Here is a 27,608-nt window from a genome sequence, read left to right as displayed (position 1 = left end):
TTACAAGAGGAAAATCCAAAATAAATATCAAAAAAGTCCATTTACAAGTCTATTGATTCAAGAGTCAAATGTTTCACAAAGACAAACTGTGTGTCCATGACAAGAGTTAAGCAGGGGAAGATTCAAGCTAAATTCAACAATAGGATAATGATCCCAGTACTAATATAAGTCCAAGAAATAAGCAAATGCAATCAATAATTTCATTGAATGTGTCAGTAAAGCACTTTTTAACTTTTCATCCACTGCTGTTATGTGAATATTAGCAGTTGGGCTTATTGATTAACAGCTGGTTGCAGTAATTCTAAAAATAACAACAATATGATGTCATTACAAATGCAATAGTAATGTCTTTTGCAATATTTTACTTTTTAAATGTACAAATTGAAAATGCGTATCAAGTTAAATTGACACATTTAATTACTCACATGAGCCTTTTTTAGATCATATTGTCAGTTCAGTTTCATATGTAGTATCTATTGAGAAGGGTTAATTTAATCTACTGTGTTATAGGACAATTATATGTTTACTAGTTTCCACTAATTACAGGCAGCTAAATTCAACTTTGTGATTTTATGATTTATAACTGGAACACAGTATTTTGATGGCGGGCTCGTATCCCCCCATGTCCCGGAGTGCTAAGCTGAACAATTAATCCTCTCTGAATCATCGGAGACATCAGATGGCGTCTGTGTTCCAACTCCCAGTCAACTGTTGCCAGTTGCTGCCATTTGGTTTGAGAGTTAAGTTAATCATCCCCAAACAAAATTATCATCCGGATGTAGCAGCAGTGCAGCAATTTCACAGAGGAATCGAACCAGAGAAATAAGTTTGTTGGAGAAAATAAAAAAACACACTGTTCTGCCACGACACAACAGAGTTTGCCGCCGCCGCTGTCAGCCTGTGCTTTTACCAGATTTATTTGTGTGGACTGGGGCCTTCAGGGGGTAACACATGATTATAATAAAGATTGTAATAAAGAAAGACAGTGGGAGATAGAAATCGCCACTAAACACATAATACCCATCTGTGCTCATTGTTCCAGTGTGTGTGTGTGTGTGTCTGTGTGTGTGTGTTTGAATGCTCGGCAGTAATGGTACACTGCTGCATGCAAACGGATCAAGCGTTTTCCTGGTGTATCACAGGACAAATCCATTACAGTAATCAGTCTGTGTTGAGTGGAATTGAAAGAACCAAATATGGAGGATTTCATGTTAGTGTTCCACCAGGATTTAAGAGTCGCTTGTGTGATTATCTCTGGCCAATTCCGGCCTTGTGCACCGGATCTACTTGCTATTTTTTATTCACTCAACGTTTCTCAACTAACGGAGAAAAAAAGGGGCAACGAATCGAAAACATCTAAACCTCACACAAGCATACTGGGAGTCTGTCAGCGTTTCTGCACTGTAGAAAAACAAAGGAAAATCAACAACAAGTCCATCGACAAGTATTTGACAAATCCCTCAAGATGCTTGGTTCTGACAACGCAACCTCTTTGATTCTTGAGGAAACTTGGAGAACAATTTGGAGGAGGCAGGAGTGTTTCAAGGGATTTTGGGAGCCCCAGGTACATGGGCACGGGGTGGCCCTACATTGATCCAAATCACAAAACCCCATCACCATCCCAGGCATATCATAGAAACAAATTTAGACATATTAGTCATGAATCAAACCTCTCAAATTACATGGAATTTAGCAGAAAGCTAGTTGCATGGGGCCTAATTAGGGAATTTTGTTTATGATATCAATGTCTTGTATATACATACAGTATCCAATTATAGAATTTAATGCGTTTCTCACAAAATGTTTGCATCTGGGGATTAATCTATCAGCCTTTCTCGGCAGTATTGTGCCCGTTCACACGTAACAAGAACCAGTTCAAAGTTCAGTTCTTACGGATGAAAATGAAGCAGTTCAATTTGTTCAGTTTTTTTATTGGGATTATTTAGAAGCCAAATTTACAATTATATATTTAGTTATCAATTGATGGTGTCGGATCAAGGTCGCTCTGGTCCCTTTAACACGGAGTCCTGGTTGTGTGCGTCACACCTTGTGTTGTACTGACCGTGCACAAATGTGTCCTCATAAACTCTGGAGCAAATCAAACAAACACTAAGTAAACTTCATGTACTGATCTTGTCTAAATAACTTGTGATGAGTGTTTATTAGGTATAGTGAGAGCAGGTCAGCAGGAGGAGTGTGGAGGGGACACAGAAAACACCAGCATGGTATAAACTGAACTTTTGACTGTTGTTTTCCACCATTCTTCAACAAAGTAACTTACCGACTGCTTCACGTTAACGCTCCTCTTATCTCACTGTGTGTGTGTCTCTCTGAGGAAGTTAGTGGGGACGGGGGCCTGTTTGTGTGTGTGTGTGTGTGTGTGTGTATTCTGTCAGGGAGCTCACACACACACATTTTCGCTCGCTCCTGGCCTGTACGATGATGATCTTGTGGGAGTGAACGCCGCTCACGTTCATCATTCGTACAACTGATTTGTTCAGTTCAGCGTTCACAGAAAATATGCACAACCCTGATTCTCATTGCATAACATGTCTCCCTACTTCTCGTGTGATGTCATCTAAGTGTCCGGTAACCCAGACATTCAAATTCGACTCGAAACGGCATGTGTCTCACAAGTGCAGAGTCACCTTTTAAGTGATGATGATTGTACATAATCCTGCATCACTGACCAGCCACGCAATCTTGACAAATCCATTGTGACTGCAGCACAGTTATCCTCCGCCACCTTTCATCACTTCTCAGTCAGGAATTCCCACGAGGAGGAGCAGGAGAAGGCATCCCTGTCTGAAGTCAAGAAGTGAGGGAAGAAGTACTAAAAAGAAAACAAGGATGAGAGTAATGGAGCAGTGCAGAGCGAAGATTAAATTCACCCGAGGAGCAGAGCAGAACATCGTCCCCCAAAGTAAAGCAACATGTCTCTGCAGATGTTCCACAGAAGAGCTTCCTCTTAAAAAGTTACTTATGATTTGCAAAACCCCAGCAGAAGAAAATGAGAACGTAAATTCAGCCTAGTGATCATATTTGTTGTCCCCAACAACCGCGGTAGTCTGTTTTGATACTTGTTAGCAACCATGTGTTTAATATCAAAGCATAAAAAGTGGAGTTGATTTTTTTGTATATGAGTGGGTGGAGGATTTAATGATGTCGTGGACTCAATCATGAAAACGTCTTGTGCTTGTTTGAACTCAGAACTTCTTTCAGCCATCAGACCAAACAGAATTAGATTGATTGAAATATAAGTTTAAAAATAAACTTATTTTTTAGGATTTAGGACTCACTGCTAGAGTACAAAGAAAGAGTGTGTGTGACAGGTGGCATCCTCCCTATTGGAGCCACCAATGTTAATGCAATCCGCTTTTAATGCTTTCGACAAAATGGCCGTTGGTTACACCTGTCGCCTTCTCTCCGATGCAGCTTTTTGTGGTTCAATCTGTGTTCATTAGCCTGATTGCTGCAACCAGGGAGGAACAAAGAGGAAGGCTTTTAAAATGTGATGGATGTGCAGATGTGTGTGTGTTGTCTGTGTGTGTGTGTGTGTGGGAGACACATTTCAATAGTTTATAATACTGAACACTGAACAAATTTTTTACTTTAAAATCCGGTAAAACATCATGATCAGATTTCAATTTGACAGGAAATATATTTTCTCTGTGAATCACAATCAGGTCATTTAGATTGTTGTGGAAGTAGAAACAACAATCTGTCAATAATGCATTATTAACAACAGAGATGCATTCTAGATTAGAGAGACGGGGTGGGGGGTGTGGGGGTGTGGGGGGGGGGGGGGCGTCTTAACATCCTTTCTACACGGGGGGAAATGAGGACATGACAGACATAGTAGAACTTTCAGAGTTTAGTGGCTCTTTGGCTAATGTTGAATGCAGGTAATAATTCTAACTCTAATTGATGAGAATGATGCATACATACTTACCACAGCTGTTTGTTATACCTTGTGAAGACTTTTTTTTTTTTTTTACTTATTTTTAATTGAATAGGAATAGGAAAAGGAATAAGAATAGATGATTGATTACATACATAATATATTAAATTAAACAAGGAAAGAAAAAAGAAAAACAAGTAAATGAAAATAAAACCAGGGATAAAGTAATAGTTATTGTCCACTCCAGAATTTAGTATCATAGGTGCTATATATGCTTTTCCGAGAGGATGGTTTATGATGTACATAAGTAGACAAAGTTGACAGATAGCCGCACAACCGGAGGCCCAGAGTGATATTAATTAGTAACCCTCATTGTATTAATAACGCAGAGACAGGACCCCATCGTTTAGTAAAGATAGACTTTTGGAGCCTTAATGAATATGTGATTTGCTCCATTTGGTAGATGTCCCATACTTTTTGGGTCCATATATTATATGTGGGTGGGTCTGGTTTTAACCATTTGATGGTTATACATTTCAATGCTGCTGTGAGTAGTGAAGACTTTTTAAAGATTTAAATTTCTGATTAAAGGATTTGACAATCTGGCACAATTTAGGGCTAAAGTTATGTTCAGACGATGCAGGTTACTCTTTGTTTTAAGGCTTAAAGTTTTGCCAGTGAATCACAGGGAAATACACTCTTCAAGCTATAAAAAAGTGCAGTCAGTAGAAAATTCAAATGTGCCTAAAGATGTGAGGAATGGTAAAGCCTTCAAAGAAGACACACTAGGCAAAGGTTGGCTTCCTCAGTTTCAGCGATCTCGAAGCAAGATGCGTTTGAAGTTGTGAATCCTCTCTGATCTGGCAAAAAGAAACACAAGCTCTGAGATGAGTGGGTGAGATATTAGCTCATGGATGCGAGGACGGCGGTTTGATCAGGGATTTTGTGTAATATGCAGAGAATTCACTTGAAGACCACATTTGGCAATCGTGCATCAAGCTGGAAATAGTGGATATTGTCTTTGTCTCCATAGCTGTGTCGCACCATCCTGTGAGGACCCGGCCTGCGCAGCCGGCTGCTTCCTCCAAAGGTCAGGTACACTGCGTCCTGCTGGTTAACCATGGCGTCACCAGCTTGTTCAGGGAGTCACAGCCATCCCCTAGGTCGATTTTTCTTAACATATGTACAGTTAGCTGTTTGGTTGACTACTTACATAGAAAAATTATATTCTCCTGACATTTACGCATTGATTTGTTCCTGGCATTACCTTTAAGCGCAATGAATTATGGGATATGTTGGGCCAGGAAGGATCCACCCGGTGATGCCTCCGTTGCTCGGGGAAGGAAGGACACATTTGTTCAGTGCATTTGGAGGAACCTACGAACTGGGACAGTCTAGTCGAGTCGCTGTGACACAATCGGTCTACAAATGCAGCCGCAGCTCACACCACCCAGGAAGAATGTCTGTTACTTGAAGAGTATAATTTCCAATACTCCACAAATTTCTCCACTGGACTATCTTCTCAAACATATTTTTGACAGCGTGCACAGAGGCTCCTTATTTTAAAAAAAAGCCACCTCTATAGTACTTTGGCAGAGAAGCAGCACTTGCTTTTGACAGGCCCTCTTTGCACTTAGGGGAGCTTGTTCTTCAAGTGAGCCAATGATGATCCAATGTAGAATATTGCATTGAAGAAGCTGCAGAGACACAAAGTGGTGTTAAGGGATGACGCACAGAAGAAAACCCGTTCTGTCGCACACAGTCAAGCTACACAGTGGATAAGATTGGCGGTTGTTCTCAATGTTAATGAGGTCATGAGCTTGGTGGGATTCTTCTGCTTGCGGTCATTCGGGGGAAGATTTATTTTGTTTGCAAGATATCGGTGGTCAGTGCAGCCTTGGATGTGGCTGTTCACATCCTGCAGCATGACACACAGCCTCATTAAATTTGTGTCAGTGTGGATACCCTTGCTGACTATTAACAGTGCTGCCACTGTACAAGATGTTTCACCTTGATGATATTGCACTTCATCATAGAGCTTTTTTTTTTTCAGGTGGAGCATAATTGAAGCCACCATTAAAGGTGCCCTCCCCTACCTGGATAATGAGTTGCGGGGAAATGATCCCACAACACTTGTCAAACTTCGGTGTGAGGACGGCTGATGACACGGACTTTGTAAATTAGGACACTCTCAGAAACCAGTGGATCACAGGAAACCACTTCATGGAAATGGGTAAAATACACAGTCTTAAGGGTTTCAGTTAAATACACAAAGTTATTATAAACATAAAATACTAACTGGGACCAGGGCAGATTGTTAAGCAGAGACATTATCCTGACAGCATTAATGCCATTGGGTGAATTAAGTGGACAGACAGTCTCTTTTAGTATTCCTGTTGTTCACAGTTTTAATACTCTGGGGTCTCTATGGCTAGTTCTCTTGACATATTAACCACAAACAAAAATAATGAAGTCCTAAATGGCAGAGAGGCAGATTTAAAGAGATGAGGAGCAGACTCCGCCTCTCAGTCTAGACCAGATGTTATTAACAGGCAAACCATGACCTGGATCCGGACCCAGCCTCCGCTCTTTTCAGAGCCGGAACAATAACCTGTAATTCATTGAGAATTAACACATTTTGAGAGTGTTTCTATTTCTGCTTTTCTAACCTTTATGACACTTGGTTGGAGGCCTCTGAGACTCGCGGACCAATTGGATACATTGTGAATAATCTCACATGATGTCTCAAGCTTTGCTGGCTGGCTACTGGAGGAGGACGCATTAAGTTATGGAACAATGTTTTTACTTTGCAAAGATTTGAATAGCACTTGTTTTTTAATGGTTACTCTGCATCGGTACTTGCTGATTGAATCCAGACTCGTGCATCATAGAGACGTACAATTAATATATCCTCTTAATCTACCAAATGTGAAATAGTCCTATACACAATGAGTTAGTGGAACAGGACTTTGGATCAATTATTGATCAAGTATGTTTGTTTTTACAATGAATCAATGCTTCTAGGATACAATGTGACTGTCAACAAGTCTCAGGACTTGCACACATCTTTACCATTAATAACTTCCGGCCATTGTTGTTTCTTTTTCTTTCTTTTATTGTTTCGAAATCCAACTTAACAAGCTATAAATCAATCATTCTCAAACTCTGTATATATTGGTGAAATATATGAATATATAAATAGATACTAACAAAAATAAATCACTAAATGAAAGATACAAGACAAAATGTCTTTTATGATTCAATAAAATATGGAAAGTAATTTTGTGTCGATCTGGAAGAACACATTTGACAAACAACTTACTTTGCTGCTGTCAGAATAATTATTATAATAAATCACGTAACTCTAACTTCTTCCCAGAGAAGCATTAATGTCCTTCACATACGTTATTTACTTCTTCAAGTGGGTTATTTCACCAAAGGGGTCCACTCTGACCCACTTCCATCTCTGCATGGTCATTTTTCATTTCCAACTTAAAGTCGAGCAAAGGTTTGTGGCCAGCTTACTTTGAGACGTTTAAACTCTCCCATGTTCCGTGGGCTTTTTGGCGGTCCCGGTTCTGTTTTAGATTATTTGACGTGTACACCAGGATCAAAAGCCCTAATGCATGTGTGTTATGCAAATGTTTTTTTTAATGAAGGCGTCATGAATAATTCAGGAGCGGTGTTTCCACGAGAAACACAGAGACAAAATCATAAAAAAAAGAATTGCTTTGGAAAAATAAAAAATTGACGCCGAAGAAGAGTCTCTTGTGTTTGATATCTAGAGCTGCTCATCACTCGCCTGATAAAAAGCAGGAACACAGGAAAACACTGAATTTCATTTGTTTGTTAAAGTGCAGGGGAGGCTGTGTCCAACCCTTCTTCCAGCCTTTTGTACGTTAATAAGACCAAAACTGAACATCAGTGTCAGGTTTCAAACTCACTTTGTCTCTTTGAGGTCTTTTTATCAATACCACAGTCTGATTACTCCCATCAAAGGGAGAAAACATCGGAACACACTGCAGCACTTTGTTTTCTGACATTTGCTAAAATAGACCAATTCAATCATTATTAACGGAAATGTCGGCGCGCTAAAAATAGCATCGCAAACCTCGCTGCGGGGGAGCAGGCGGAGTGTTCAAACTTGAATGAATAAGAAAGTCATTTTTTTTATTCACCTGGGCAAGTTTTGGATGCAAAAACATATTTTTTCATGGTTTTCTTCCAAGTTGTTGCTGTGACAGCCTCAGGCTAAGACAGGAAGGTGAGAATTATTCACAACCCACACAGTCCTTGCATGTGTATTATCTAATCCTCCAGCAGATGAAATCCTGTTTTTGGGGATCAACCTTGGGGTGTGTGGACCTAGAAGGGGACTGGACTGGACTGCTGTCGTTAATGATGCGTCTTCAGGCTTCTCTTGGTTGATTATCATTATCTGAGTGACAGCTGGTCTGTGCATCCTTTTCCCCGCCTGTACCTCAGCGCCACTCTCTTCCAGGTCCAGTAACGTGACGCGGATGTGGTGCAGCTGAACATGTCAGTGTCCACTTTGTTCGGAGCAGATGTCGCTACCGAAGCCCGATCCACCCGTTGTTCTCTGACATAGACGCGCTGACTTTGTAATCATATTACCGATGCATGTCTCATTAGTTTCTGCCATGGCTGAGTGTCCCTGCCTCCTCTCTCTCTCTCTCTCTCTCTCTCTCTCTCTCTCTCTCTCTCTCTCTCTCTCTCTCTCTCTCTCTCTCTCTCTCTCTCTCACAAAGACACACACACACACACACACACACAAATACCCACTCAATTGCTGGCTAGCATTCGAGAGTGTCTGGGCTTGCATCTAAAGCAGTTTACCAGGGAAATAATAGCCCCCTGAAAGGATTCTCTGTATGCAGAATCATCCCGTGCCATTTGCATTCTAGTGAGACAAATTAAATTTTAGCAGAAGGTGAGTGTTGCACCGTGTTGGGCTGACAAAATGAATGAACAGAACGGAGGGGGGAGGGCGTCTGGGACCTAAATGAGATGGAAGTTCTTCCAGGTGTTACTGTGACCGTGAAAGCATTTATTGGAGATATTAATGCATTCAGATTTTAGTTTGGTTAAACATGGGCATCAATAAGGGCCGTGAGGTTAGGAAGTTTAATGACTTTAAAGTATATATCGCTCCAACAGCAGCCTCTCGAAAGCGTGTCTAGACGCTGATGTCTTGCTCGATGGCTTTTCTTTGATTCCTTTTAGACTGCCTTGGATTTCTATGATTAGGTAAGCCTGGCCATTGTTCCCACATCCACTTAAAAAAAACATACAGACAAAGAGTGAATGCCATTGGAAGAAATATGGAAAATGAAACATTGCCATTTGTGTGTCAACGTCGCGAGATCATGAGATTTCTTTCTGCACTCTCTTTTCTTCATCTGCAATGTTGCTGAAGCAGGTTTCAATGAGGAGCGTGCAGTCAAATAACCTTCGGTACTTAACCCCCCTCCCTTTTTTCTCCACCCACTCTTAAACCCTTTCTCTGGTAAAGTGCCCACAGCTTGTCCTTGAGAGAACTAGTGTGTATTGCTCCAAGCGGCCCCGAATGGCTATTTGTTAAAAGACCCTTGCCGTTGATTTGACTCCTGAACGCTTCGGCAAACGCTTTAGCTACGTTCTTTGAAAAGCCAACAAAGGGAAGGAGGCCTACCTTAAGAGCAACTCAGGAAACACCTGTCACAGTTCCCCTCTCTGTGAACCTGACATTGTACATTATTGATGAGGTCTTCATGGCCGTCATGCTAACTTCTTCTTTACCGGGCAGCTGTGGTGTAAACTCAACGTCTAGCGCCATGAGGAAACTACGTATCTTCCCTGCGTGCCACTGTTTTTTGCAACATTCTCTTGTCCTTGTGGTGTCTTTGGTTGGTTTGAAGTTGATACAATGCTGAGTGGATACAGCCCGCAGTCACTGGGCTGAACTCACAGCATGTGTGAGCATGCTATTGATTTCCTCCCACCAGGTAATTTCCAGGGCACTTAGTCTAAATATCAGCGCCGATCAACCCAGCTGAACGGGAGTTGTCTGCGTTGAGCTCAGAGCTGTGGGCTTGTCGGTGTGTGTGTGTGTGTGTTTGCAGCATCCACCATCAGATAACATGAGCATGAAAACACAGAGTAGCAATCAAGGCACGTATTGAAGGGATGGTAAATGTGATCCCGACCCGGGCTCCTTGTAGAACAGGGCTGACTTCTGAAAGGGGTCGCCTGCATGTCCTCGGAATATATTTAGCAAAGAAAAAAAAAGAAGCTGCTCGTGACACTCGGGGAGGCTTTGACCTGAGTAATCTTTTGTTGTTGTTTAGAGGTTTTAACGTTTCACGGAGAAAGCAATTTTAAAACGGATAAGGGTGTAATCCCTGACAATACAGAGATAATCTCTTTAAATGACCTTTATTTTGCCATGAGGCATGGAGTGCTTTTCAACTCCACTATCCCAAGTCTGGTTTGATTACGGCTAGAAAGCCCTTGTATAATCACCAGGCTACTAACAGAACCGCAGCAAGGAGGCGGGGAGACATGTTCAAGAGGTCCAGCGATGGAAGGAGGAGGATTTGATTAAGGGAAAGCTGGAATGAAGTAAAATAATCATTTGGTCATTTGATTTTCATAAATTTCATTGATTTTCATAAATTTCACAGATTTCATGTGCAGAGTGAAGTTAGATGACTTTGTGTTCATCCTACCTGGTTTATCAACAGTCAATATATAAATACAATTTAACTGAATTTGCTTTACTACTGTTCACATATGTGGTTCAAAATATACACATATATACATATATATACAAACTGTTGTTATTCTTTCGTACATTGGGTAAGGGTTATGTTGGCTATTTCAGAGGTCTTCTAAGCTAACGACACAATCGTCAGACCCAAGATCACAACTCCTTAAAATAAAAGCTCTGTATTTCCGCTTGATATGAAGCATTGCAGCAACAAAACTGATTTGGGGCTTTTAATTTGAAGACCATTTATTCCGGAGGAAGTGATTCTGTGAATGTTGTTGCCATGATAGAGATCAGTGACACGACAATGTCTCTGTCAATATGGTGAAATGAACAAGATCAAAATGATCTGGCTGCAATTCTGACCTGAATTATCTGAGGATGTAAAAAAAAGACACGTTCAAGTCTTTTAACAGGCTTTAAAAAAAGAATGCTTGTCCAGATCGCACCAAACTCTGCACTGCACTTCCTAAGGCAGTTTAAAGAACACACAAGCTAAGTGTGAAGCCGATCAGATAAACAGTTCCACTTACCGACAGAAGGACAGACAGACGTATGTGGAATTAGTAGGTAGATACTCACACTGTCTCTGAGGATGTCTTGTGGGTATCTTGTCTCTGAATGCACAATACAATTTAATTTGGATAGCAGTAAAAAAATGTAGGAATTTGGGGTCAAACAGATATGATGAGTAGGGAAAAAGATCTTTATGTAAAAAATAGACTCAGAAATAAAGGACTAAACCAGAGTGGTAATTTAAAGGAGGGCGTTAAGAGGTTCCCAGCAAAGGACGAATGAGTCAATCATCTTTTATCTGTGTTAGGTGGAACTCGTGCCTCATCAAAAGTGTTATCCTTTCCCCAAAGAAAATGAAGAGGAGAGAACGGGCGCTGCTTTGGTTCAGATAATTGGAGCCATGAGACCTGGTACAGGGACGGGAAATAGATTGGCTACAATTTTTGTCTCTATGTCATCGGCTAACTTTTTATGATCACTTTTGCACTTTTTGGACATAAATTATGTTTCTCATGTTGTTTATCATGAGGGCGGGTATATTTTTCGCCTCAAACTGAGAACATAGAGTCTCGCTGGTTTGCATTACTATACACCGCATGTTCTTTCCTCGATAGCAAATGCAGTACGATGGTTTTGAAGTGGTCTTCATATCTTGAGAGAGCTCATGGGATCGGAAACATAAAAAGTAAGCCAATGAAACATTCAGTACTTACGCAGCACCACCGCTATTATTACATCTGTTCCATTCAGATTGTTGAATAGGTCAAATCTTTATTTGAGTTATACCCTCGATGAATATTTCAGCAACGTGCATTATGTATGTAAGGATTCACTGCATGTACTTCAGATATAAGGGGCGAAATATTTAAGTTTAAAAGTGTCTGAGGTTTGAGAAAATATAGCTTATTTGTGCATTGTTTCTATTTTCATTTCACTTAGACTTTGGTCATTGTTTGTTAATTATGGCATAGATATCTTAGTTTTACCATTCAGTGGTCAGTGCTGTTTTATTAATTCATTAAACAGAGCAACAAATACAAATTGATGATTGCACCAAGTTTAAAATTAAAATAAAATATATATATATATATAGTTTGGGGCCCCCTGGTAGTTTTAAAGTGATGTAGACTGAAAGAAGCAGATTTTTTAGCTTCTTTAGATTTAAAACCTCCACTTCATTTCTGGAGACTCCCTGTGGTGAAAACGTTATTCTACAGTAAGGGCAAACCTTAGCATCAGTGTTAATTTTGGCAGCTATATTTGATTTAGTCTTAGTCTTAGTCTTTTGACGAAAATGCATATTAGTTTTAGTCACCTTTTAGTCATTTTAATCCTTCTTAGTTTTAGTCTAGTTTTAGTCGACGAAAACAAATTCCATTTTAGTCTAGTTTTAGTCGACGAAAACTAATTCCATTTTAGTCTAGTTTTAGTCACATTTAATAGCCACATTAAACTCCTTTTCTATAAAAACATATAGCTGCAGCCTAATAGCTTAAAAATATATATTTAATTTTAAATGTGAAAACAAAAAGGGAGAGCAGGTCAGACTGGAGCCAGACACAGAAACTGAACATCGGTACAAACCAACTGCAGCTTCTGCTCTGATGAAGAAGATGCGGCGCTGATCTCTGACCAGCTGAGACCAGAGAAACTCTGGTTTTCACTGTTTCCATAGTTAAGAAGCAGTCGGTCACTGAGAGGCTGCTCCACGAGAACGCGCTCTGCTTTCACTGTGTCTCTCTGAGCGAGTGCGCGAGGCGGGGGGCGGAGCTACGGACCGGAGCGCTATCTGGGAGCGCACAGGCACACACACACACACACACAGATTCACTCGCCCGCTCCTGATACTTCATGACGGCCTGATACGATGATGTTTTAAAAATTATTGTGACTTAGTCAACCACCAACATTTTCGTCTCGTCTCGTCTCGTCAACGAAAATTAAAATAGATTTCGTCATAGTTTTTATTTTCAAAGATTCGTTTTCGTTACGTCTTCGTCTCGTCTTCGTCATTGAAAAAAGGTCGTTAACGAATATATTTCGTCATCGTCTTCGTCAACGAAATTAACACTGCTTAGCATGATTACACTTGTACACCTACATACTCATACTATCACACCAATCTATACCCTCTGTAATAAACTGACCAGGAGCATACTCGGGGAAATGAAAGACTTGAGGTTATAAGAGATATGAGAACATCGTCAGCATTTTTTATATAAAAACAAAAATATGATCAATTTCAACATGTGATGTAGAACAATAGACAGTAATTAGTTTATGAATAGATATTTGTATTCATGAGAGTGAGAGAAAGTTGGACACCCTGCACTGAGTTAATGAACACATATAGTGAATACAATACTATATGTATGTCAACTGTATGTGTACATTTTTATCCAGTGTTTAAAAACTACTAATAGCCTTTACGATGTATGGTGTTTTTACTTAGTAGAAAGTCCTTTTTGTTAAAGTATGAAATTAATATACACCACTGCAGATCGTCAGGTAGAAAAAAGCTCTTTATTATCATCAATAAAATTATTCCAAAAGAAATTCAAACATATAAACGATACAGTCCATTCTCTTACAGTATGTACAAAGACTCACATGGTTTTCCCACTGAGGTGTATGACTGGTGTGTTCTTCCCTTCCCAGTCTTCAGAAAAAAATATCTTTGTTCCTCCATATGGCTATTGGAGCTATATTTAATGCCAGTGATGCTGAATTTATAAAGTCTCTTGAAAGGATTTGAAATAGACAGTTTGAGCCGCAGCCATGCTTTATGCAGTGACTGGGCCGGGTCCGCTGGGCTCGCTCACTGAACCTCTGTGCCTGCGTCCAGAATATTCTCCGATAAATGAGCCGTCCTCATTGAATTCCCCTTCACTCTCGGCGTAGTCACCCAGGCTGTCTCTGCTGACGCTGTCCCCGACTGTGTCATTGCCATTCAGGGAACACAGGCTACTGCCCTTCAGTGGTTTCTCGTCGCTGTCACTGCCATCAACAACAACAGAGAGGGATGACTAGGGTCAGTGGTGCGGCGCATAAACAAACATATTGTATAGCACGGCAGGCAGATGTTCGGGAAGCAACAAGCACACACACACACACAGAAACACATGGCTCTGGGCGGCTCTCTGACACACAGGAACACATATATAGTAGTTTCACACAGAACCAAACGCTATGCACAAACTCACAGGAACACTAGTGTATACAGAATGTACAGTGTGTTAAATGCTTGGCTGCACTCACGGGCACACCGGCTCCCACTCAAAAAGCAAGTTCTTATGGGAGAACTTGTAGGAAAAGGGAGCACAAGGGAGGGGGCGGGGGGCTTGCTACAATCACTTCACTAATTGCTAATTGCCAAGGCTTCAGGACCAAAGGCAATTTCAAATCTCTTTAGAGCCAGCGATGGAAATTGCCAGAGTGCAGTGAGAAAGAAGATGGGTGGGAGATGTGTGTGTGTGTGTGTGTCTGTGGGAGGGGTGGAGGGGTTGAAGGCTGAGATTGAGAAAAGGAGAAGGAAGAGGTGGGGCATATGCAATCCCAGACAAACAGCCTGTCATTCCTGGTATTCCCGAAGGGCCCACACGCAGGCTGAGGAGATTAGATGCCAATTTACGGCTGGGCAACTGGCCAACCTGCCGGTGTCTCGCTACAAGACGCGGGGTCACCTCAAAACACAGAGGATATTTTTCCTCCCTGTCCTCTTTTCTAATTCCCTAAAGCGCCGGTGTTCGGTCACACCTCTCTCCGCTTTAGCATTCATGGCACGGAGCGTCTGCGCTCGGCAACAGTGCTCAGGTGGCTGCTGTATGCTGGTGCATTTTGAGGGCGTGCAGTCGTTGACACCTGCGTCGAATACAAGCTTGACATTTCGAGCAGCGTTTTAGCACGGACAGGCAGTTCAAGCTAAGATTACGAATCGAGTCTCCTTCACAGGGATTTTTAATAACCGACCTTATCTATCCCATTTCACACGGCCGTTTACCATGCAAGCCACACAAGGTCCGCATTTCATCCTTTATCAAACCGTCTTTCTCTGACGACTCTAGAGGGCCGAAGATAAGTGGCTGTTATCTAAGGAGCGGAATTCCACAGCCGCGGAAGCTCGCCCACAGTGACTTTGAATGCAGTGATAAAACGGGACTGGGTGCTTCTGAGCCGAGGCTCGTTCAGGAACTTGGTTGGGATCCAGCTCAGCCTCAGCTGTTGCTGCTCTTCAGCCTCACAAACAGGTGAGAAATGGAGGCACATCACAGAAGGGGCAGAAGGTAATTCAATTTCTCTCACCATTGACCCATGCTGACTTGGTTTTGGGGCAGTGCAGAGACTTCAGGTGCGAGATGAAATTTTTTCCCCTCTTTGCACCTGAAGTTGTATTCGTTTTAGTTTAAAGGTGCCTAGAGGATCTGCTGCCATCCCCCCGAAATGCACATACAAATGTGGGAAGGTGAGAGTTAAGAGGAGCAGAGGTAAACAAATAAAGAAGGAAGGAAAGGAAGTAAAATGCATGGCGATGTTGGCTAACAGCCTAATCCAGCCATGACACCCGCTGTTCCTGCAGTGGGCAGCGGGACACAGGAGCAGTGGCCTGTCTCCAAAGAGAAATCATCGGAACCATAATAACCACTTGTCGGCTCCCCAGACACGTGGCATACCAGTGGGTGATCCATTACCTCAGAGATTCAAAGTGCACCAGAGAGCCCTGAATCTGACTCTAAAGCCAGGAAAACAACATCTCAGTGGGGCTAAGGGCACTCTGGGGGGACAGTAGTGAGAACCCAGCCAGGAGAGGCATGCTAAACAAAAGGCTGCAGCCACACAGCTGCAACCGACTCACACACATACATATTAAGACGGCTTCTCCTGCCTGAGGAACTCACAAAATAAACTTGGCATCACAGAAAACAATACCAAAGCTGTGCGCACCACCACCACATGTGTACAGCAACAAATGACAACACCATGTAGCAACACTGTTATAATGATCTTGGGCTCTGGGGCTGGAAAAACGTACTTATTACATCTTTAAACTGTGTAATCTATAAACCGAGCTGTAGACACGAGACAATGCATTTTTTTTATTAGAATTATAGTCTTGGCAACAATCAAAGGGACGCATTTGGCAGCAACTACACAATTTTGAGTAATCATGTTCTGAAGAATGTGACAATGAGTGGAATCAAAGCTGACTGAAGAGGCTATTTTCGGTGGTTTCTGTAGCAAAACAAACACCACTGTCACACAGTTGCTGACAGCGCTGCGGAGCAAAAATAGGATCCAGTCGATTTCCCTAAACTGTCACGGTGGCAGCAAAACAAAGCAAAAACAATAGAAATTCAACAGCTATTATAAAAAACAACAGCTGTCTACTTCAGTTTTTTCCAGCCATTTGCCATGCTTAGTGTGTGTCTGTTACACTGAATATAAGATATTTTCAATGAGCAATTACAGTACATCTATAATCGATCCGTACGTCCGCGGTGGGAGCTTCCCTTATTGCAATTTAATGTGTCACCTCTACTGAAGGTAGTGCACAATGTGAACGAGTGTTCAACAGTAAATCTGAATCTGCTCCAGTCTCTCTAAAGACATCCTCTTACATTAGTGGTGGCGAAAACAAAAGCAAATCTAAGAAATTAAATTGTTAAAAACTGTTGTCTGCCAGCCCTTCACTCAAGGGGAAACGTTTCTGGTTCAAGATTACAGCCAGCCCCAAATTATTCTGTTAAGACACACATACCGGCATCTACCTGTAATGCCTTTGATACAGCTAACAGAAAATGCGGGGTCGGACCTGGCCGAATGCATTACTAAATGTACCGATATCACGTCTTTAAAGTATATTAGCTTAATCCAAATAAATGCAAATTTTATTTTCCCAGAAATCACTTCTTCTTAGAGAGGCGGTGGACTAGTGGCAGAAACTTGGACTATGGGCAGAAAAGGTCTCTGGTTCGTCTCTGGTTCGACTCCACGGAGAAACAACAAAAAGACGAACCTGGATTGATCTGTCCAAAAATCCAAGAGGATTCTCCCTACCCTGTCTAGTGCCCCTGAGCAAGGCACCTTACTCCGCCAACATCTGCTCCCCAGGCGCCTTACATGGTCGCTCACTGCTCTGTGTGTCCTGCACCAGATGGGTCAAAAGCAGAGGTTCAATTTCCCTTCCTGTATGAGTGTGCCTGTTTGGGACAAATAAATGCATCTTAATCTTAATCTTAGCCGCACCAAAACAGCAGCTGTGCTGTGATGCCACAAAGAAGTACTTTCCAGTAGTGTAGCATTAGCCAGAGCTAGCTAAAATAGCAGCTGTAATGTAGAATAAGTAAGACAATCTGCCACTGCTGTTGCTAGGAATAGGCCAAACAGCAATGATATCAACCACCACTCCAATAAAAGGTTGATAGCACACAACTTGTAATACACTGGTGTCAGATCAGGACTTGATATCAGACAATATACAAAGTCAAACAACAGAATCAGTGTCAGGGAAGGTAATGAAGAGTAGTGGAACCTAACGACATTGATTATATGAATAAGCAGGTTCGATTTTGCAATTTTACACAAAATCAATGCATTGGTGTTAATATGAGATAGCATTTGAATGAGATATTGGGCTCATATGTTATTTATCATATTGTATCACATAGGTACTGAAGTTTGGCTCCTGAAATTCTGATCGGGTGAATGTGTGAGTATGTTAAGATGATTTATTTTGACCTGCATACTGTGAGTCAGCTGTAATACACTGAGCGACAGCAAGCGTGCAGATGCCATTTAATTCAACTAGCGAAATGCCACTCCATAAATTACACACGTAACAAGAAACAAGCAGACTACAGGTAGGCACAAACACACACACTAACACACAAAAGCTGATCCCTACTGAATCAAGCTGACTCACAGTTTCCACTGAGCACGCACATGCACACAGAATCAAACAACAAAGTAAAGTGTGTCACCATCTACTCTTAACTACTCGGTGTGATTACCTAGCCCATTAAATGACGAGAACATTGGCTTCTAGGCCGATCCTGCTCGTGAATGCAAGGTTTGCTTTCGGGATGGGAGAGAAAAGCATAACTGTGACACATGACAAATGAGTTTCTCAGCCACAAAAATATTTCACATATGGTGGTTAGATTAATATGACTACAACACAATGCATTTTCTAGGAGATAAAGAAAAAGGTAATTTCCCCAGAACACATTTCTGGCGCTGCAGCTTTCCTCTGTAAAGTGGGAGTTCAGCTCACCTGTATTCAGAGAAGGTGTCATCATTCAATCCTTGTGACTCGACGTCAGGGTGGAGGTCCTCCTTCTCTTTCACTGCAGGGGGGCGGCAGGACAGACATTTCAGCGCCATTGTTGAAGAGCAGCACTTTCATCCATAGGTGTAATACATCTCACTTGTACTGGTGCGATGTGATATCATTTGTAATGCGTCAGATTCAGATCACTACGAAGGTTCCTGTCCTCTTACATTTTCACAAGGGAGATAACTCAAACAGTAGCATCTGCCTTTGTTTAGCGTTTATCATCAGAGGTGAACATTTGTGCTCAGTAAGTGTGTAAGAGTGAGTAGGTCTCATGCTGGTGAGAATTAATGGTCCAACCGGTCATTTCAGGATAAACAGTCACAATCGCCTGCTTTGCTCCTGAGTTATCGTGTTGAATAATGACTTTGATGTCACAGTGAAGTTGGCCTTTGACCTCTTGGGTGTAAAAATGTCATCGCTTCATCTATTTCAAGACATATTTCTCGTTTTGTCATAATTTGAGGGTGAATTTCTGAGTTATGGGCAAAAATGGGATTTCTGCCGTCAAAGCGACCTTGACCTTTGACCACCAAACTATTATCAGGTCATCTTCAGGCGAACTGGTGGAAAAATCTCCCAGGGCGTTCCTGAGTTATCGCTTTCACACGAAGGACACGAAGGATGTATGCAGTGTAAAGGCATAAACATCCTCTGAGCGCAGCTAAATATGATGGTAAACTAACTATCAAGTCTGGACACTGAAAGCCTCTTTCTGTAGGTCTGCACAAAGTGCTGCACATCGTCTCTTTGTGTAAATATGCTTTAAAAATACCAGCTGCTTTTCAGGAAAAACAAAAGAGGGATTTCATCAACAGAGCTGGATGGGCAGAGGGGGAGAATCCACCGGAGCTGATAAAACATTCAGTGCTTCATGTCAGAAGCTGCTGCAGGCAAAGAAGTGGAGTTGTGTTGAGAAGACGGAAAAAATCAGGCGGAGAGGAAAGAAATCGAGTGAGGAGACAATTTGCAGGTAGGTGGCATTGTGAAACTGAATTTGGTTCGGACACAAGGTTACACAAAGGCACAGAGGAAGAGCCAGGATGTCTGCTCAGGTGAGAGGTGGGGAGCAGTGGAGCTAAGCCAGCTGATTCTCACTCATCTCGCTTGATAAGTTCTGTGATCACAGGCTCCAAGCACAACTAACAGAGCCACACTAATGACTCCACAAGGAGTCAAATTACACAAGCTCATCTCATTTGGGGTTAATGAATTCGGAGTTGGTGGGGCTGGCATGCATAGGTTTCCAACATGCATGCAGGGTAGATTTCCAAACAGGGTTGGGGTGAGGGTTAAGGTCCAGTGCACATTTACTTTCCTTCGGGATGTCAACCAAAATGACAGTAGAGTAAAGTAGATCAAAGAATCACCCTGGAAAACTGGTGGTGTTTGAAAATGTCAGAAATGATGCATGTAACCAAATCAGACCGAGATCTTCTATCTGTTTCCTGAGCTGCATTTTGGTTCACTTCCCGAAGCAAAATGATAAGGGGGCCCAACCCGTCAAAGACTAACTGACCTTTTTCCATGGAGAACATGTCTGGTCGCCGGCGCGGCGGTGGCGTACCTGCATATTTGCCACCTTTGTTTCGCCGCACAAAGCAAGCCATGAGTGCGACAAGGGTGAGGAGTGCCACAGCACACATGGTCCCAATGACCCATCCCTGGGTCGAGGAGTTTCTCTGCTGACCTTCAACACCTGAGAATTAAAAAAGGAGAGGCAGAGCTCACAGATCATCCTAACACACAGTATATTTGAGTACGACAATCCCCTCAAGCATTCCTCAGACAGCGTTATCTTTGAGTAGGACCAAAAAAACAACAACATGATGAATTCAAGTTTGAGAGGATGCTCTCACATCGTATTTTATTCACATACCCTTCAGCTATAACACTAAATCTCTTCTGAAAATATATGAGATAGGGGGGAAACAAAACATTAGATATGGAGGAAACAAAACAAATGTCGACGAAACACAAGGAAAATAAATGAACTCGCACATTCACCACAGTCAATATCAGTTCGTTGATGATAGGTTTGCATTGTTATGGCAGGATACTAAACTCTACGGACTGGGACAGCTCTGTCTCTCCTCTCACCTTTGACTTGAGTCTGGATAACGTCCTCGAAAATGCTAGCGTTATCAAGTAGTCCCTTGGCCATGAGGCGCACTGTGTACACCGTCCCGGGTGTGAGCCCATCAATTACGTGGAAACTTTGAGAAGTGTTTACGGCTTCAGAAATCCACCAGTTACCATCACCTACACAGCCAAGCACAAGAGGTGCACAAGCAGCAAGTCTGTATTAGCGGTCTGGCTACAGAGAAAGAGGAAAGGATAACCTGTCACCGAGTCACAAAGGGTTCCTATGCAAGCACACTTTTTGTTCTAAATCTAACATTAAATATTATAGGAGACATATTGTGCTGAATCAACATTTCTCTTTGTTTTAGGGTGTTATAAAGGGTTTTGTCCGCAATTGACAGTATGAGGAAAACGATGTGTTAACGTTTTAAAGTTATATTCCAAATTAAAACTATTAGAGCATTATTTGTCTGTCCTAAATATGCCTGTGTGTGATGGGCTGTTTGTAATGCAGTGGTAATGCAGATTTCATTCTGAAAATGTCAAAGTGACTTGCAGTATTTTGAGCTGGGGCAAGTAAAGACGGTATTTTGGGAATTAGGAGATAGAAGAACCTGAATATAAACATATTATGTCTCCTTTAATACATTTGAAGGATATCGTGGAAATGATGGAAGTTACCATTCAGACACTAGGCTTGTAGTATATTCATGATGTGAAATTCAGATTCACTTAAATGTGGTGCCAACTAAAATTCCTATCGATGTTTAGCAAGGCTGGGGACAGGAAAAGTAGCTTACGGTTATTCATATAAGCCACATAAAGCTGTGAGTCCTGCTGCTCTTCTCTGGCAGTCCAGCTGATTTTGGCAAAGGTGTCACTCACGTAGGAGCTTACGTTCACCAGGGCCGGAACTGATAAAGAGAGCAGAAATAGTGGGAGGACAAATCGAGGACAAAGGAAAACACAGCCCATCCCAGAGAAAAGGAGAAAGACAGAAGGCAGGAAAAGAGGATTAGCAGAGGCAAACAGTGCAGCAGCAGCAAAAAACGTTTCAAGATGACAGTTCAGAAGGCAACAGTGGGCCCGAGACTTAATTGAGTGGAGCTGGATTTTGCCTCATAAAGGGTTAGGAACAGAGATCGTGGGCGGCGGTGACATCTTGTCTTCTCTCGCTCTTAAGCAAAGCTGACATTTCCTGATGCTCCAACACCCCCGGCCCCCGGCCCCACAACCCCCAAAAGCAGACATCAGAACAATCGGAGACGACTCTGTCTCGACTCCCATTGTTAGTTGAAAGTTCAGGTACAACCTGGATGGGATCACAGGGGTATTATTGTCTGTGCATGTGTGAGTGTGAGCTGTATACCTAAGGAAAGATGAGTAGAATTGCCTGGCATAGAGGTTGGAAAGGAGAGAGAGCAGTTGTGGGCTGAAATCAAAGAGAACCCTCAGATGTTAGATTCCTGCAACAATACTGTCAGATCTACTGCTCTATATCGTGAAAGAGAGTGAGGTCTGAGATTACATGAAGGCAGGATTGTTAGAGCAACCAGGGAAACTGGATTAATGGTAGCAAATGTAGCAGGGAGTCTCGTATTGCCTTTTAGTTTGTTTCCAGGAATTACCCAAACACCATTATACAACTCTAAAGGACAAACAATTGCTGAGGCTATGGCAAGCTACACACTACAGCAAAAACATCTACAACCTTGTCTATCCCTTGCGCTACTACTTCTACGTTGGCATGCTGCAGCCGCTGCAGGCGCTGATACATACTGCTCTGAATAGGGGCCACAGCTGGAGTCAGGGACAAATCTTCAGAGGGATAAAAAGAAAATGAAATAACAGCAGAATATTAGAAATATATGGCAAGCCGGATTTAAGGTTTCCAGAAGAGGCGCACAGACACACTCTCCTTGCAGATTTGTAGGGATGCGTGACTGCACACACATGCATATCCACATACAAGTACGTGGGCAGTACATCCTCGTGTACAGACGCATGGGGAAACCTGCATCAGTGATTTGTTCTTCAGATGAGGTGACTGGTGGAGGATCACACTACCAGAGGGCACCGCGCTGCCAAAGAAGCATACACCTTTTCCCTCCCAAGTACCTACTACTACTTCTACTAACTCTAACCAGTGATCCGGTATTTATCACAATAGATAAAGTAATCAATCACAAATTGGTATTTGATGGATAAAACCACATTTGTAGGCACAAAATACAGCAAATAAAAAGATGACATAAAGAATTCATTAAAAGAAACAATGAATCTTTCCTCATTGATTGACAAGTTTCCATCAATCCCACAAAATCCCAGATTGACTGACATCAACTGATGTTTACATTCTTGAGTCTAGATTATTATGCTAACTGCTTAACAGTGGTAAGATTTATACATGTATCTTACATGTATAACTAAAGCGGAGTTGCATGTTGCCCAGTGTCTGTGTGGGTTTCTCCGGTTTCCTCCAACAGTCCACAGACCAGGCTAAGGTTAATTTGAGACTTTCAATTGACAATAGGTGAGTATGGGATCATGAGTGGTTGTTTTTCTCTTTATTTCAACACTGTGATGGATTGGTGACCTGTCCAGAAGATGCCCAGCCTCTCATCCAATGTCTGCAAAGACTGGATCTAGCCCCCCGGCGACCCTCAAAGGATAAGCTTAATAGATCATGGATGGAAGGATGAACAACTAGTAATAAAACAATAGTTTCCCATCACGTTGCGACTAGGAACTGCTTTTCTTTAAACACTCAAACAGGTTGTATGCCTCTTCCATCCAATGCAGTCTTCATCTACATGCAGTGTGACATTTTAACTTTGGCCACTGAAATCTAATCACCTAATATTTGAGACAAATGGTGAAACTTAGAAAAAATTCCCTTGAGGCAGACTTGAGATATTTTCAAAAGTTCAAAAACATGATTTTCCAGGCCACAGTGACCTTGAACTTCGACCTTTGACAAACAAATACCAATCAGTTTATCTGTGGGTCCACGTAAACATCATACATTTTTTGGGGATAAACTTTGTTCACAAGGCAAAATAATGTTCTTTGTGAGGTCAGAGAAACCCTGATGTTTGATCTTTGACCTTTTACCACCTGAATGTATATTTTTTAAGCCATGAGACATTAACTGAACGTTGGTTCCAAAGTTGAAGACCTTTTCTCAAGGCGTTCAAGAGATATCGTGTTCACAAAAATGGGACGGACAGACCAGACCAGACCAGAAATCATACTGCCTCCAGCCACTGGCTGAAGGCATAAAAGGTGCAGTTGGAACTATAATTACTAAGACTATAAACGTAATTGTGTATTTTTATTATCGTACAAGTTTACAGGTTTGTATTTTAATGAATTGCTTCTTGAACAAATGACAACCTGTACATATGGGACCCGATAACCCTGAATCTAATAAGTATATGTAAGATTTTAGTACTGTTGGTTTTGGATAAGATAAATTCATGCTGATTATAGATCTGATGAGCTGCTTCGATCTTTTTCTGGTGTCACAAAGATTTTTTCCAGAAGTTGGATTTCCAGTCATTTTAAATAAGTGTGGTAAACAGATCTCACTGTGCATATGTGGAGCCCCTGCGTTAACTTACAGTACAATGAAAGAAATAATAATAATACTGCTGTACACTGAAGCTGTCTGTTCTGCTCTGATTGCTGAATCCTAAGCTAATTAGAATGAACATAAAGCCAGCCCTTGATTACACTGTTTCCAGCTTAACTTTTTTCAAACGTTAAGTTCGAGCCATTAGCAAATGTGTCGGCGATAACAACTTGGGTATTCGAGCGTTGTGCTGGAGAGCAAATAATTGGAGGAGCCGTTTTGTGTGTGGCTTCAGAGGTGCGTGCTCTTCTCTGCGTTTTGTCTAGTTTGTAACCCAATTTATCTCTGCTGCTTTGTTATCTCATTAAACCTGATGGAGAAAAACAGTTTCTGCGTCTGCCGCACTCCTCTGCTGTGGCTGTTCGCTCTACTCTCTGTTTTTCTTTCTGTTCCCCTTTCTCACAGATGTTCCACTCCATCCTTCTGTAAATCTCTCAGTTCAACCCCCCCCCCCCCCCCCCCCCCCTTACAACCCTTTCAAACGGCCACACACACACACACACAAACACAGGGTATGTCCGTTGTAATTTTTGTTTCTCGTACTTAAACGGTGATAAGCATTAAAAGCTCACTCAGTCAAAGGTGAACTCTAAAAGGAACACTCCAGAGCCTGCTTACTGGGGCTTTATAACTCACATGCATTCTTCTTTTTTCACTGCCACTCCAGCCCTCCACATTAATGTCTCTAAATTCATGATGCCCCTGCTCTGTGATATTGGCAGCCATAAATCCACTCTGCTGCATTGTGACTAACACGCCCCGAGGACAGCGCTCCAAAACAGAACCATTTCATCTCCCCACCGAACCCCTACTCAGGCCTATATACAAACAGTGCATCTAATGGCTCTCGGGCTGGACATCCACCTCCAAGATGCAAAGCCTCTCAAAGGAAACATAAAAGCCAGAGAGAAATGAATAACTTTTTATTAAAACATACAGATGGTGGAGAAACATTTTCTCATGTGCTCATTTTCTCACCCTGCCGTCTGAAACTGCATTGCGGCAGGTAATATTGTCAAATAAGGAGACCAGAATGTCTAAATTGAACGATGTTGGTCTCAACTACAACTAACGTAAACTTTTAGCAAAGAGTTTCACTGAGTGCGATACGATTAAAACGGCTACGTGTGAGGAATTTATCATTATTGGCTTTGGAGAGCAGAAAGTATAGGCACACAGACTGCAGTTTTTTGACCAGGACTACCCCCTCACTAACTCACTATCCCTACTTCACTATGAATGGACTTCTATACTGAGAATTATATAGTGAGCTCATCCGGGAAAAACATATTCTGACACTACACTTGGCCAGTGGAAACCAGTGGAAAATGCTTATTTTGCATTTAGTGTTAAAAAAATGTACTTGTTTCCCACAGTTTGTGCAGGGATGTGCTGCTCTGCTCATATTCACCACACTCTCTCCTCTCATTTCTCCACTGTCAGCGCAATGCATGATGGTAGATCCTGCTCGGTCATTAACCATTGGTTGTACACTGTTTTTAATGATGCATTATGGGAAACAATGAGTGCACTATATTGGGAATGAAAACGTCCCTTAACATTCAGACAGCCCTACAAAATGGCAGACTCCCTATAGAGTGAATTGCAAGTGATATCGGACACAGCCAAAGTGAGAAACAGTGCCAGGTTAAAGGCCTCAGCTCACAAAAAGCTACAATGCCAATCCATGCTTTAAAAACAGACCATTGTATCTTCTCCCAGGCCTTATTTAAAAGGGTATTTAGAGGATAAAAATGCTCATAATTCTGCTGCTAGACATGAATAAAAACGAGGAAGCACAGTAATCCAGTTTTACATGAGCTACGCTGGCTCTTAAAAATATTCAAAAGGTCTTTTTGCTTTTTCACGAAGCTCTAAATGGTTGAGGATCACGCTAAACTGCAGACTCCCGGTCGTTATATTGTATTTGTCTTCAGGTCACTTTGATTCTCTGCAGGTTTGTAAGCTGTTCGCCGCCGCTATCATGTTTATGATATGACAAAATAGAGACGCAGCCTTCTATAAGCACACTGTGGAAAAGCATTCACAGGGATGATATGGAGACAATCTCACCGAGCATTTTTAAATAGCATTTTCAGACACGATTTTCCTCTTTCAGGTCCGCTCTTCATTTATTAGCATCTTTTTAATATGATACACTGTGTTTAGTTACGGATGTTTCCACTATAGCTGCTTTCAGACATGCACTGAACTCTGCAGTTCCTCCGTATTTTTCTCTATGTGTGAATGCAAATGGCCGCGTGAGATGCTCCCCAGTTTCTGCGGACTTTCTCCACCTCCTCCCAGTATAGTGTCCGTAGAAATCCAGGAGAATCAAAGAGTAAACAAATATCTACCAGTGACACCAAGTCTGTAGTCATGAAGTGAACATTGGGGGGGACCAAAATGAGATGAAGAGATGATTTTTTTTAAAGAATGTTTAATACTAGATTGTAAGTCTCTATATAGCTTTATATATTCATTTTTTATATTTTCCAAAATATACTTTCATAAATATATCAAATTATATAAAATATACACAAATATCTTTATATTAGCATAAATACATTAGACTTAAGACGGCAAACACATTAGGGCCCACAATGTTAAATATTTGATCGTATTATTTTTTAAACAATGAACAGATATATATGCATTGCTACAGATCTATAAAGACAAGTACAGTCATTTTAGCAAAAGGTTTAGCAAATTGGTTTTATATTGATCCTACACTAACCTTCTCTTCAGTCATCTTTTCTCCTCCTCTGCTCCTCCCCTCCTCTATTCTCCTCCTCCCCTCCTCTCCACTCTACTCTTCTCCTCTCTCTTCTCTCCTCTCTCCTCTCTTTTATCCTCTCCTCTCCTGTCCTCTCCAGTCATCTTTTTTGCTTGTCATAGCATGGCATAACAGTTTTATTATTGTTATTCGGACACTTTACAATTCTGTTTATTGGGGGGGACAATTTGACCATATTTAAAAATTTGGAGTGACACTATTATGTCTACTGCCCTGGGTGACAAACACATAGAAAACACAGACAGAGATGCCATATCTGTGTTTTGTCAAGATAATTACTTGATCCATGCAGTTAATACGTCACTTCCTGTCTCTGTCTCCTGCACCTGGCAGCTCCACCTTTCACCTGAATAATGCAGGCAGAGTATTTGATCTGTTGTGAACACGTCGGTGCAGAGAACGTCCCACTGTGTTGTGCCTGTATTAAAGGCAAACTGCGGCAAAGTCCTTAGCCAAGTCTCTGGAATTTACCCGCAGGTCATGTCTGAAAACGGCTTATGTGTCTATTCTTCACATCTTGACTCATTGTTTTTAAATGTTTTTTTATTTGTGTGAAGGACACAATTGTTGTTAAGT

At 41.7% G+C, this 27,608-nt stretch overlaps 1 protein-coding gene across 10 annotated transcripts in view; it reads right to left on the bottom strand.

The window, feature by feature from the left end:
- Positions 1-13,690: 13,690 nt before the first annotated feature.
- The window catches only part of LOC128442559 (neural cell adhesion molecule L1-like protein), a 57,092-nt gene continuing 43,174 nt past the window's right edge, over positions 13,691-27,608 (bottom strand). For 3 of the 10 annotated variants that reach the window (XM_053425067.1, XM_053425068.1, XM_053425066.1), the window contains exons 24-28: positions 22,381-22,419; positions 20,617-20,778; positions 20,036-20,215; positions 18,457-18,529; positions 13,691-14,183 (exon numbers count right to left, since the gene is read on the bottom strand). In XM_053425067.1, the coding sequence (XP_053281042.1) occupies positions 13,970-14,183; positions 18,457-18,529; positions 20,036-20,215; positions 20,617-20,778; positions 22,381-22,419 (668 nt within the window). In that variant the 3' untranslated portion in view covers positions 13,691-13,969. Of the gene's footprint in view, positions 14,184-18,193; positions 18,258-18,456; positions 18,530-20,035; positions 20,216-20,616; positions 20,779-21,826; positions 22,034-22,380; positions 22,420-27,608 lie in introns of those variants that run through there. The other 7 variants (XM_053425070.1, XM_053425073.1, XM_053425069.1 and 4 more) reach the window with 7 other exon arrangements.

Source organism: Pleuronectes platessa, chromosome 6, assembly GCF_947347685.1.
Source record: "Pleuronectes platessa chromosome 6, fPlePla1.1, whole genome shotgun sequence".
In the NCBI taxonomy this organism is placed as follows: domain Eukaryota; kingdom Metazoa; phylum Chordata; class Actinopteri; order Pleuronectiformes; family Pleuronectidae; genus Pleuronectes; species Pleuronectes platessa.
The sequence above is the reverse complement of the archived record's forward strand: the minus strand, read 5'-3'. Positions and strand labels throughout refer to the sequence as shown.